The sequence below is a fragment of the Tasmannia lanceolata genome, unplaced genomic scaffold, assembly GCF_043159265.1.
Source record: "Tasmannia lanceolata isolate RefF3 unplaced genomic scaffold, GAP_Taslan_0.1 ptg000003l, whole genome shotgun sequence".
In the NCBI taxonomy this organism is placed as follows: Eukaryota; Viridiplantae; Streptophyta; class Magnoliopsida; order Canellales; family Winteraceae; genus Tasmannia; species Tasmannia lanceolata.
The window spans coordinates 62,972,969-62,986,854 of NW_027518680.1; the positions used below are offsets into that span (position 1 = coordinate 62,972,969).

The 13,886-nt window shown below is 38.4% G+C and overlaps 1 protein-coding gene across 1 annotated transcript; it reads right to left on the bottom strand.

Annotated features, from left to right (window-relative positions):
* Positions 1–7,253: 7,253 nt before the first annotated feature.
* On the bottom strand, positions 7,254–8,597 carry LOC143870044 (pentatricopeptide repeat-containing protein At3g49170, chloroplastic-like). Its single transcript, XM_077376555.1, has 4 exons — positions 8,371–8,597; positions 8,211–8,288; positions 7,775–7,964; positions 7,254–7,682 (listed from the first exon to the last, which is right to left on the bottom strand). Exons 1-4 carry the CDS (start codon positions 8,595–8,597, stop codon positions 7,254–7,256), a joined length of 924 nt encoding a protein of 307 aa, XP_077232670.1.
* Positions 8,598–13,886: the final 5,289 nt, after the last annotated feature.

Genomic DNA, 13,886 nt, shown 5'->3' on the forward strand with positions numbered 1-13,886 from the left:
CACCACATTTTTAGGAAGTTTGTAAGAGCCCTCCCAATTACACCACGTATCTAACAACACAAGTATAACACATTATCATGCCAATAGTACCCTTCTTTTTCGTAATAATAAGACAAATAACCCTTACATTCGTACAAGTGGCAATATTATAATGCCTATTTTGGACGATCCTTAAACAACTGCATCTTTCTCATGCAGATGGGTGATGTTGTTAAAGAATTGTATTTGATCAGAGACTCAAATCATAGAATTGGCGTCATCTTTACATGAGGGTTCATCTTATCTTAGCAATAACTAAGGTATTGATTGAAGTTGAATGGTTCAATGACAAGAATCGTTGGAAACATCATGAGATATGCAACTTGAATGTGAGGATGGTTGTGGCATGCATTTATGTTGATTTTCACCTTCATTTGTTTGTATTCTCTTGAAAATTCCAGCTCTCTTCTTTGTTTGTTCATGAAAATAAAGTATATTGAGGATATAGACAGACAAACAATGGTGAGAGGGGGTTGAAATATCATTATATAAAGTCCATCACTTGGCATAGTGGGTCTTTCCTTATCGTAGTACTTTAGTGAATTTAGCTTCGTTGATCGTTTAGTTCGGAGTTAATTTAGGTTTATTATGTAAAATAAAATTTTAATAAAATCAAGTGATGATTGATTTTATAGCCCTTGCTTTGGATGTGCTATGGCTCAAAAATCATTCCAATCATTCAAGGAAAATGATAAATTCACCCTTTTATTTACCAAGCCAACCCTACTAGTGACTTCATAGCTATGGAAAGACGAACAAAAGCTAGGATGGCTTAGGGGTTTTGCTTGGCATTTGGATGCCACATCAGCTAAACCCCATGTTGGGTTGCCAATATAGCAACTAAATCTCTAAAGACTACCCTCCTGGTTTTACAATTTCATGTCTGCTGATTTGTCTCCCTTGTCTCCTTCCAAAGAGATCGAAGCCAAATTCTGCAAAGAGGTGGAATTTTTCTTGAATTTCTTGGGAATGATGCTTTTCTTCTTTCTTTCTCCTTACTCTCTTCTCCTTGTATATTGGTAATGACCCTCCTTACCACTGCTCTATGAGGTTGACAACCAAGCACTTCTTACCACTATTCTACTAGGTAAGTTCCATGTAAATCCATGTCTAGTACGTACACCACCCCTCTACGAAGTAAATGCCTGCAGTCAAACATAGTCTAAAGGGCAGGCATGGTTAAAACAAGGGTCGTTATCACCGGCCATCACTCAAATTACAAAGCTAATAATGTACATTTTTCATCCTTGTATATGGACTGTCAAAAACTATATAGTGGGAAACGGTTCACATTTAACAACAAAAGGTAAATTAGAAGTGCACGATTGGCATAATTTTTGGGTCACAATAGATCCAAAGAAAAGCAAGGCATGTCAAATGACAGATTGGATCAATCAAGCTAGACCAACTATGCTATAGTGAGGGAGTGCCGTACTAAAGTATTTCTTATAAAAAAAATAATGTATCAGGCCCACCTAGTCCCATACCTAGGCTGGCCCCACTTAGGATTAAAACATTCCACCACGCTTCCGCATTTGCTGCCCTCGGCAGCCACTCTGTGGTGGCTTTCACTCTGGATTTTTTTTTCCATGTAGCCCTTTTCACAACGGCCCACTCTGTGGTAACTTCGCTCTGATAGGAACCTGCAATACCAAAGTCATAGGTGGAACCCGTTAGGCTACTCCCTTTAAACCTGTCCCATACCAGGCTGGGATCCAACTAGTCCCTTACATAGGCAGGCCCCCATTTAGGAGCCTAACAGATTTTTTAAAGTTTAAGATGGGGGCGGGGGTGGGTCAAAATTTTGGATTTTTTTCAAGAACTTTTCCGCTTAAACAAAGAACTTTTTTGTATTTAATCATAAAAAATGTACCAACAGGAGCATTCTTGGTATTTATAATTTCCCAAAATTTCAAATGACCAAGCAGATAAACATCGCTTATACCATACATAATAATATGCATATAACCAAAACCAATTCACAATGAAATTTCACAGCATCAAAGTTTTATTTTACATCGAGTAGGGCTCTTCAGAAAAAAGTCCAAATAAAAAAATTACAGTCATTGCAGGGTCTCATCCTGAATTCCTGATGATCCTCTTATCTCAATGTGGAGCTCACTGGGTAGCCACAAAAATTATAGGGACAGGAGAAAACTAACAGCACTTGTATTAGCATTTCCATGAAAGAAAATGGACTATAATCTCTGTGATTTTATATAAACTGCAGTAAGAAAATTTTTCTATCATCTGAAACTTTAGCAAGCCAATATCTTGAGGCTTATCACAAAGGAACTTCCTTAATAGCTGAAATAACTTCATCAATGGTTTGGAATCGGTGTCTTTCCTTAAGGAGCATTTTTGCAAACTCAGGAGCTCCACGTTAGCAATAGGCTTGCTTGCTAACATCATCAATCGAATCGAAATCCTCAGCATGAGTTAGACCCACTATCCTCTTGAAACTCACAGATTAACCATTGATATTAGAACAGATTCGAAGTCCAGAACACGGATTTTCCACAAGTTAAATGAAACAGAAGATGACTGACCCTGTATAAGGTGATGATTGAATAAATTTCTATGGACTAAACATAGTATATAATGTACACTAACATAAGATCCCTGCAGTACTTTGAACATCACAAGTACATGTATAATTTGAAAGCTTCTCACAAAACGACCATTTTCAAATTAGATCTCCTGCATTTTCATGTCGGTATGTCACCTGAGATGGAAGTCATTTTACAATATTCACTGATTTCTTAATATGGAAATACTCCAGTCGGGTTTGAAATATATACACTTACACTTTCGTTTGCATGCTTTGGCATGTTTTTTGTTAGAATTTATTTTGGTTGCTATTTATTCCTGAAAACAATGACCAAATGCTATAGCTAAAAAAGGCCATCTCTTGAGTAAAATGAATTGTTAATGCTATCGCCCATACACATTATCAATATGATGCCGGTGTTGGCTGATTATCACCCCATGTAAAATTAGTTAAGATCGTATAAACACCCTGCTCTTTCAATTGTGAAGAGATCGACTTACTGTAATGACTTTCTTAAGGGCAAATAAAAATATTAATAAAGAAGAGATACACGGGGAAGCCCCGGTGATTGAGATGATCAAAGGAATACAATGGGTCATCTCTGGGTAAAAAGAAATCAGATCTCCAATGTTTGATTCTCTCCCAGCTAACTCCGAGTTTGCTTGCTCCTGAGGAACTGAGTGGGAGGCGTTGGACCACCAAATTGCTAGACCAAAACAGAGACCCCTCCACCAACCTCCTAGCTAGGCTCAGCCTTCCTGTCCCATCTCTAGGATTGAATGAGGATTACTTGGGGCTCACTCAAAAGATCTCCAATCCTCTCCTTCCACCTCATATCTTCTACTGCCCTCTTCCCCTAACTCAGACCAATGCCCAATGCTAGGACTAGGAGTTACTGACTGACATTTCTAGAGTTATACAGCTTGTTAATATAATTGTCCATGCACATTAGCTATGTGATGGAGTTAGTTTTTCTGTTGACAGACTGTCGGCCATGTGGAACAAATAGTTGAAATGCTCTCTCTCTCTCTCTCTCTCTCTGCCTTTTTTCTCTTCTCTTCCATTTTTGGGGTCATCTAGTCCCCTCTTTTATCTTAATCTTTGTTATCTCTCATGTAATTATAATAAGACTACTCTTTCGGTTGTGAAGAGTCCTACTGAAATGAGTTAAATTCAGATTGTTCAGTTTGGTATCAAACTCCCATGTAACAGTGCTAGACTACCAAGTTTCCATCAAAGTGACAATCTTCTAATGGAGAGTTACTTCATGTGGCGGACATGATGGAACTGAGCCACGTCTAAAAGGGTAGATAGGATGCACTTAGACCAAGGTATTTCTCCTGAGTTGACCATATGAGATAGGAGTATATGAGATGTGTGTAGTGCCAATGTAAAGAATAAGTCAACTCTATGTCATCTCAAATTTGTAGATGTTAGCTTCTTTTTTGGACCAAATGGATGTATGCGTTCTCCAATAGAGGTACATGAGGCGTTGTTCTTGTTACACACTCTTATTTCTTCTATGTTGTGTTGCCTGAGCATCTCATGACATAATAACCCGCCATTCCTCCTATGTGTTGCAGAGACTCTCCACTAATTCAAATAGAAACATATTATGGAATTGTGCTATTCTGATCATGGTCCCAAAAAATCAACCTTAATTACGTGAAAACACAGATGCCTACAGAAAATAGTATGCAAAATGTGTACATGGCTACATGCTACATCACCTGATAATTTTGGCAGCACCAAATCCAAGAGTTTCATGAAATAAATCTTTGAAGTTATTATCTTGTACAAGCAGCTGCAGCAGATCGGGGTTGTTATATATAGCCATGAGATATGCCTCACCATCATTGCTTTCATTCCAAAGTGTAGTGAACTTGAAAAGGTTCCAAGTGTCTTCTATTGTCCTCAAAATCCACTGCTTATATTGCTGCACGATAAAAAACATTTAGGCATAAGTTATGGCAGAAAACACGCCATTTATGCCATCAGTGCCCAAAGCAAGAAACAACTATAAGATGCCTGTCCAAGAGAAATTAGTATTCAATTAAGGACAAAAGATCGATTTCGTAGTAATATATATCTTTTATAGCACGGAATCAACATGTAGAACTGAATATATGAGCCATGTAGTATATCACATGAATAACAATAGAGTAATCAAAGAAAAATAATAATCTGAAAGAGTATGATGACATTCATGGAGTCAGCATCCAACAGCAATACCAGATTTATCGCTCACATGGACTAAAATTCCATTTTTCCCTTTTCTTTTTGACCTCATGTTAAACTTATGTTGTGATATGTACTTGTTAGGAATTTTCAAAAAAAAAAAAGATATGTACTTGTTAGGAAAATCTGCTTGCTAGGCAGGAGAAGATAACAATTGGACTAGGTAATATAATTCCTAGAGACACGACGTCAAGAACACAAAATGAAAGCAGAGAATCAGGTAGTCGGAACTCTTTTTTAAGCTCTTTTTTAGTTAGCTTATGAGTCAAGTTCTGCTTTGTATAGAAATATACAAGTCCCATTCCCTCGCCTTGGAATAGGAACAAAGAGGATAGAGTAAAATGGGGTACGTAGACCATTTCAACAATATAATTGACATCAAATAGCCAATACGAAGAATATGAACTCACAGCCTATAGTAGTGCATGCAATTCGCAAATCACAATTGGTATCTAATCGTGTTTCTTGAACCCATATCAAGGATAAAACACCACTATATGCCGTCTTTGACGATGTGCACAAACAGGCTCGGACCTGGCGAACAATTTGCCCATGTAAAACTATCTTGCAAAGGCTTTGAAAATAGAAAAATCCCGAGAACTTGTGAAATGCAAGTCTAGAAGAAAAGAACCATTGAAAGAGAGAAGAGGGAGTTTTTTTTTTCTCCATGTATAAACAACAAGTCTCGCACTCAACGTCTCTCTCTCTCTCTCTCCCCTCTCTCTCTCTGTTTGGCAAAAAGAGTTACAAAGAAAACATCAAAAAATGATCCAAAAAGCTCAATGAAACAAGGTGCAAAATGTATAAAATATTAAAGAATTATAAAATCTTATAAAGAATTAAAATGTACAACATTTGAAATGTGATTCACAAACTGACAAAAAAAATTAAATGCATTAAAATTCCAACAGCATATACACGTAAAATGTAAGAACAAAAATGTAGAGACAAAATAAAATATAGAATAAACACTATATACAGTAAGTCTAAGGGACTCTTTGGATGCCACTAAAATTTATTTGCATATAAGCTTATATGCAAATGATTTTGAAGGTAGATATGATTATAAGCAAATAATGACTATAATTGTTTTATAAAATGATATAGTTAATGGCTTCCAACAAGGCCTTAATGTTGCCTTTGCAAATAAGATCAAACTAACATAATCCTATTTTCAAATAAGGAGAGATTTTGGTGGCATCCAAAGATGCCCCAAGGGTATCTTTCCAAGTTTCCTTACACGTAATAAAGGAATTCTACCAAGAGAGTGCTCCCCTTCATCATAAGGACACAGAGATGTGCTGCTCATAAGCTTGCTCTGTCTGCGATCAGCGCAGGATACTCTAATTGTTCACCGTTATAATTGGGACCAAGGAAGCAAGAATCTCTAATCAGAATGGGGAAACGTGATTCTTTGAAACGCGATTCGGAAATGGGATCTTCTTGATTACCCAATTTTTGAGAATCTCGTTTCAGAAACTTGGGAAATGTGATTCCCACTCTATGTGAAGCGCGTTTCCTATCAACCCTCCTTGTCACTTGCTGGTCCTCTTCTCTTCCTCTTCTTAGTTACATATAAATATAAGAATACCCCCCATTTGAATCTATTAAAAATAGTTTCAAGAGCAAAATTTAAAAGGATAAAAAGTCAACTTTCTAGTTCTAGTACAAAATTCGGAAAAATGGATCGGGTCAAAATCTTAACTTCCAAATGATGGTGCGTGTTTCTAATTTTAAAAATTCATAAATCCTATCATGTACAAACATTATTAAAAATAAAAAGCCCGGTAAAAAAAAACTCGTAATTTGGTTTCTAAAAATTTTTCATCTTGTCAGGCACTCGTCAACAGACTGGTCAACACAGGCATTCAACAAATAGTGATTTTCCTTTAAGTAAATGTTGGATCTTTTAATAAATAGTGTTTTTTAATATTTTGTTCATATAATTATTTCTTATATTTTTTAGTAATTTTTTATTTTTTTAGATTTCTTAAATATTTAACTATTAAAAAAATCTCCCGATCCTGGGAGCCTTTTCTTACCGCTCTGGCACACATTAACACCATTGGAAACTAGAAATGCATCTCGCTTCCATGACACGAAGATGTAGCTATTCTATTTGGTGTCAATATCCTCCATTTCTATCACCATGAACCTCAACAATGTGAGTTGGGCACTAGATCGAATTTCTAGACATCAACAGGTTTTACAGCCAAGAAATATCTCATAAGGCCAATATTAATGGAGCCCATAAGATTATATATCTGATTTTTGTCTATCAATAGATTGGTGATTCTTGTAACTGTCATAGTATATCTTCTTTCTTCTTCCTGCCCTATAAATTCATTTGGATTTGGTATTGCTTTTACCAGTAATCTACACATTTCTTGCCCAAAAAAATGAAAACGCCTAATGCTACAGCCAGCTACTCACAGTAATAAGAAATGATTGCTTCCTTTTGCGACTCATCAACGTCATGAACTGCCCGCTTCTCATATATCGCCTCCCTATTTTGTTGAGTAACATCTCCTGGTATGAAAATGTTCCTTCGGCTTCCAATGTCAATCCAGCTGAACCCAACGTCCCTCTTTAACCCTCTATCTTTCATCAGCCTCCTCACTCTTACTGCATCATCCCACATACCAAAGGCAGCATATAGATTAGCTAGAAGAATGTGAGTATGCTCATCATCAGGTTCCATCTCAAGAATTCTTGTTGCAGCAAGCACACCAAGTTCGAGTTGCTTATGTGCATGGCACACCCCGAGTAACACCCTCCACAAGCTCAAGCAAAAGTTCCACTTAGTCCCAATAAGAGCAATGCTAGTCTCAACCAACTTTTCAGCTCTTCCAAACTGACAGGAATGCCCGAACATACCAACCATGCAAGCATAGTGCTCATTGCTCAATGCTCATGGAGCTGAAAAATGAGGGTTCCTTCTCTGACTAGGCCTGCATGAGCACAAGCAGTAAGCAATCCGAGAAAGGTTACGGAATTTGGTTTGACACCTTCTGCTTTCATCCTCTCAAACAGATTGAGTGATTCATAATCATGTCCAAACCCAGTAATCATGCCAGGCCATGAAAAAACATCTCTTCTTTCCCTCCTTTCAAATACACTAATCGCATTGATGATGCTACCACATTTTGAATATATGGATACCAAAGCATTATTTATTGACAACACATGAGTTTGCTGATTAGGAATCTGAAACTGCTATTTTATGGTGAAAGCATGAAACTGTTTGCTAAACTGCAAGGAAGCCAATCTGCTGCAAGTTGTAAGAAGAAACGAGAAAGCCAACTGATGGAAATGCATTCCTTGCTCAAGCAAATCTAGAAAGAGAATGATGGTGTCATAATAATGGCCACTGATGGAATACCCATTCATCAACACATTCCACGTGTAGAAATCCCTCTTGCTCATTGCTTTGATGATTTTCTTTGCATCGGTCAGCCTACTGCATTTTGAGTACATTGTTAAGATAGCATTTAGCTCTAAAATATAAGCTTGATCTTCGTGCTTTTCAGCACTTATCATACATTGTAATAAGAGAATTGGATATGCCCATCTCATGTTCAAGTCCCGACTTGATCATCTGCACATGGACTTCTTGACCATGCTTTAGAGCTGAGGCGGCAGATATAGCGCTCAGGATGCTGGGAAATGTTATGAGGATTGGTATTACACATGATTCTGACATGACTAGTCCACGGAATAAATCTATGGCAATTTTGCTGCAACAAATTCTGTTCATATCCTGCGACATTTTATTTTTTATTTTTATTTTTTTATTTTTATTTTTTTTTTGAAAATTGACTTTTATTACCAAGAAAAGATGAAAGGAGGACATACATTAGTTACACCCCCCGCTTAGAGATCATCAGAAAATGATAACACTTCTACATATTCTTTGCAATACCCTCCATCTCGGGCGCTATAAAAATGGACATGAATTCACGCAGAACACCATCCTTTGCCAGTTGATCAACGACCTCGTTAGCCGATCTCCTCCGATGTTCGATTGTTGGCATGATGACACCCACCAAATCCCTAATTTTAGTCACGAAGTTATGCAATCTCCAGGGTCCGTTTGAGTTTTTGGTTGCCCAAGCAATGGTGTTTGAGGAATCACCTTCTACAATTAGCGGTCCGAGCTTGCTATTAGCGAACCATTTAAACCCAAATAACAGCGCTCGTACCTCAGCTTCATTAGCATAACAGATGCCTGCCGGTCCTGAGAAAGACATCAGTATCGTCTCATTGTTATCGCGAATGACTCCACCGATCCCTGCTTTTTCGGGATTTTCTGATGGAGCTTCCGTCAAAGTTTAGCTTGAACCAGCCAATCGGCGGAGGTTGCCATTTTGGGGTAACTTTTTCCTTGATCATCTGCTCCCAAATAATAGTATTCCAACTCCTTAATATATCCTCGATTCCATAATTAATTCTCATTCTATCTTTGATCCATGAAATTAATTTAATTTTAATCTGTAAGATGACCCAATTCAACCTCCTTTCTCTATATCCGGTTGTTTCTTTTATTCCATACGTTCCAGATGATGACACAAGTAAGGAATTTCCACATCGCTTGCCCCATATCTCCAAACGTACCACCACGCCAGTTCAATAAGGTCCTTCTAATGCCTTTTGTAAAAGCCCATGACACATCAAAGGATCTAAGAAAATTCATCCAAATTTGATAGGTTAACGGACAATGTAGAAGTAAATGATCAATAGTTTCCTCTGCTTTCTTGCATAGAACACACCGGCTTGCCATCTGAAATTTCCTTCTCTTTAGTCTGTCTTATGTATTTATGCTTTTATGACTGACGGTCCAAGCGAAAGCCTTTTATGACTGACGGTCCAAGCGAATGCCGCCACTCTTGGAGGTGCCCAAGTCTTCCAAACTCTCGCCTGACACTTAGCCTTCCTATTCCCACTGCACAAGGCCGAAAAGAAAGATCTAACGGAGAAACTCCCGTCTGGATCAGGTGTCCAAATTCTTTCATCCATGACAAAAATCGAACAATGACAAGAATTTAGAAGCTGTAATTGCGTTGTGAAGCTCACAATTTCATCATCTTTAAGAGCCTTGAGTAGCCGAATATCCCAAAAAACCCTTCCATGCTCTGACCCCCTAATTAGATAGTCTGAGATTTTGGACTCACTGCTGGTGGCAAGCCTAAAAATGTCAAGAAATAAACAATACATCGGGTTCTCTCCCACCCATAGATAAATCCAGAATCTTACCTCTTCCCCATTGCCCACCTTGAAGCGCACGAATTGCTCAAATTGATCCCAAGAGGCGCAGATAAACTTCCACGCTCCCGACCCTTTTCCGGCCGTAAGATTTTTAGCATTCCATGTACCCCCATTCTTTCCCATATTTTTCCCCTATAACATTGTGCCAAAGAGTCCCCTTTTCCGCTCCATACCGCCACAACCACTTTCCCAATAATGCCTTATTCTAAGTTCTAATTTTCCCAATCCCCAGTCCTCCTTGCTTCTTCAATTTTGATACCTTCTTCCAATTGATCAAGTGCCTAGATTTCTTTAGTTTTCCATCCCCATCCAAAGGAAATCTCTTTGTAGTTTTTCGATTCTTTGAAGCGATCTTCGACGGGATTTTGTACAAGGTCATGAAATATACCAGCATATTTGCAAGGGAAGTTATCAATGTAATTCTTCCACTAAGAGAGATGTATTTTTTCTTCCATATGGCCACCTTCCTTTCGATTCTCTCAACTACCGGATCCCATTGAGTAGCTGATGGAATTCCGTAGCCAAGCGGGAGTCCCAAATATGTAATCGGTAACTTTTCCACTTTGCATCCAATGCTCACAGCATGACAGGCTTGTGTTGAACATTGATCCCAGCCATGACACTTTCAGAAAAATTAATTTTTAATCCGGATGTAATTTCGAACCATCGGAATAGTCTTTTAAAGTTTGCTACCGATCACCCATCTTCCTCTATAAATGGCAGCGTGTCATCTGCAAACTGTAAATGGCTAACCGGTTTAGAAGCGTGACAAGGCTTCAATCCTCTGATATACCCTTTTTCTTCAGACTTCGTTATCATAGTGCTAAGCACTTCCGACAACTGTATTCAATGAAACTACATTCTTTGGGGATATCATCTCGAACATTCTATTTGCATCTTTTAAATTCCTACATGTTAGGAATTAACAACGAAGCAGAATAACGATGCAAAGATAAACGAAAGATTCACACACAGATTTACATGGTTCACCCAACTAGTTTGGTATGGGCTACGTCCACGGCAGAGCGACAAGCCAACGATTCCACTGTTCTAAAGAAGAGATTACAAACCCTCATGCCTCTCTCACAATTGGGTCTCCTGATATCACATCCCTTTTATATGGCGTTCAGAAACGCATTACAATAAAGAAAAAAAATCTAATTCACGAAAGTACAAAACTACCCCTTGTATAAAAATAACAATCTCCCACTTGAAGACTGATATCTGCACTTCCACTGATAGAGATGTACAGTACTTTCCAAATTAGACTGAGATTAGGCTTCACCAATAACACTACACTTATAATAAAATGTAATGAGAGAAATCCCCATAGTAGTCCTGTTGAACAGCCCATCTTTGATGTTTTTTCCAAATATTATCCTCCCATACTCTTCTGCTCCAACAGAAGTACAAGCATTGAGCATGCTAGCATAAGGAATTATGTTGGACGAACAAGTCCTATGCAGAGTATGTCTAAAAACAACTGAAAGCCTTCACTCTAATTCCCATTTGAAACATTAGCGGATATGATCGAATTCCATGTCGGAATGTCCTCATGCAAAGGAAGAGGGACCTCGCAAAAAATCCTCCGAGCATCATCCAAGATTTCGCATTCTGAGTACATGGTTATGAGGGAAGTCCGCACACCAACAACTAATGCAAAACCAGTCCTTACAGACCAACCATGGAGCTTTTTGCAACCCATACATCACCTAGACCAGAGATCGCCTTAAGAAGGCTGCCCAAAGTGAATTCGTTGGGAATCAAACCCTCGTCCATCATCTCCTTAAACATATAAAGGGCATGAAAGAAATTCCCACAACAAGTATTTGCAGCAATAATAGGAGACTAGGAGACTGCTTTTCGTTCGTGCATTCTCTCGAACAGATAGTGTGCGTCTTTTAGATTTTTCCGCTTTTGGGTTGTAACTTGTAAGTGAAAGTGTGGGGTCGAAGTGAGAGGGTCAATTTTCTCTATCTCTGTCCACAGATTCGAAGCCTCTACTTGTTCTTGTACGAAAAAGCTTTCTATTCTACGCTTTTGCTTATCTCCTATGCTTTTTTATTAGTTTAATTATGGGAAAATCATTAAAAAAATGCAAAGTTTATGCGAAATTGTGAACAAAGGGTATTGATTTGAAATTTATAAAAAAAGTGTTGTCAGGTGAAGAGAAGATGGCTTTTAGGACAAATATACCCCTCCTACCTCTTTTTTCTCTCCACCTTTTTGCACCTATCCCTATGCACTTATTACCTTCTCACCTACCACCTTCTTCTTCCTCAAGACTTTTCTAACGTGGAAAACTCCATGGAAAGGTTTTGAAGGTTGCCATTTACAGCAGGGTTTGGTAATCATGAGGGTTTATTCATGATAAACTTATCGAAGCAGTGCTACAAAATGCAAAGAAAATGAATTTTGAGCTTAAAACTGAATTTTGTTATTTTCCCCATTTTCAAGATAAATCCATTTTCTTTGCATTTTTTTATTCTAAAACACCAAAATCAAGCTTCAATTTATGGTTGCCTGCATGACACTAAGATCACAATGTATATCCCTATTATCCTTTGAATTTTTACTCAATTTGAAAATAAAAATCTTTGGAATTATCCCTATTCTACTGGCTTCCGTCGGAAATCCGAACAAAACTTCGGACCTCCGAACAAACGTTCGGACTTCCGACGGAAGACAGTCAAACTTTGTAGTTCAGTAATTGTCATATGTTAGTGCATCATTTTGGTATTTTTTTTGTAATTTTAATACTTTGCTTCCATTTTTTCGTAATTTTTCATTTAAAACTTAGCACCTCAGCCACAAATCAGTAATGATTACTATTTTTTTCAATTATGGTTGTGCTAGCCACCTTTGCACTCATATTACTTCTGCCAATCTTTGCATCAAAGGATGGGCCACAAGCCGAGAAGTTGCCTCGGCAAAGGTGGCTAGCAAATTCCCATACAAAAAAAGGGAAATGTTATCCACACTATTGTATTTTGATGAGGGCACTCCTCATTTAATTAAAAGTACGGTATGGACCCCCATAGGATGATCCAAAGCGTCAATTAGATGGGCCACTGCCTAAATTGGTTGTGTCCCAAAAATCATTTCCATAGGTTGATCCTAACCCTACGATCTATAGAGGGTTAGGACCAACCCTCTAAAATTCTGATCAGAGGGTTAGGATAAACCTACGGAAATGCTTTTTGGGGCACAACCTATTTAGGCAGTGGCCCATCTAATGGACGGTTTGGATCATCCTATGGTGCGGGCCATACCGTACTTTTAATAAAGTGAGGAGTGTCCTCATCAAAATACGGTAGTGCGGATAACATTTCCCAAAAACATCTTAAAAAATACGGCAAAAATTCGGGTGACACGCGGGTCGACCCGGCCCATACGGGTCCGGCGTGGGAACCACATTTTCTACCCCGGAACCACTAGGGAACCAAATTTTATACCTCGGAACCACTAGGGAATCACATTTTATACCCCGGAACCACTAGGGAACCATATTTTCTACCCCGGAACCACTAGAGAACCACATTTTATACGCCAGAACCACTAGGGAACCACATTTTATACCTCGGAACCACATTTTATACCCCAGAACCATTACGGAACCACATTTTATACCTCGGAACAACTATAAAACCACATTTTATACCTCGGAAACACTAGGGAACCACATTTTATTCCCTCGAACCACTACCGAATCACATTTTATGCCTCGGAACCACTAGGGAACCACATTTTCTACCCCAGAACCATTAGGGAACCACATTTTCTACTCCAGGAC

Bases quoted from the DNA above. Each gene is read 5' to 3' on its own strand.
- LOC143870044 (XM_077376555.1), bottom strand. From the start codon at position 8,597: ATGTCGCAGGATATGAACAGAATTTGTTGCAGCAAAATTGCCATAGAT. The intron at 8,289-8,370 runs GTATGATAAGTG...CTCAAAATGCAG, and splicing joins TCCAATTCTCTTATTACAAT to TAGGCTGACCGATGCAAAGA. The intron at 7,683-7,774 runs GTCAGAGAAGGA...CATTCCTGTCAG, and splicing joins CTTGTGCTCATGCAGGCCTA to TTTGGAAGAGCTGAAAAGTT.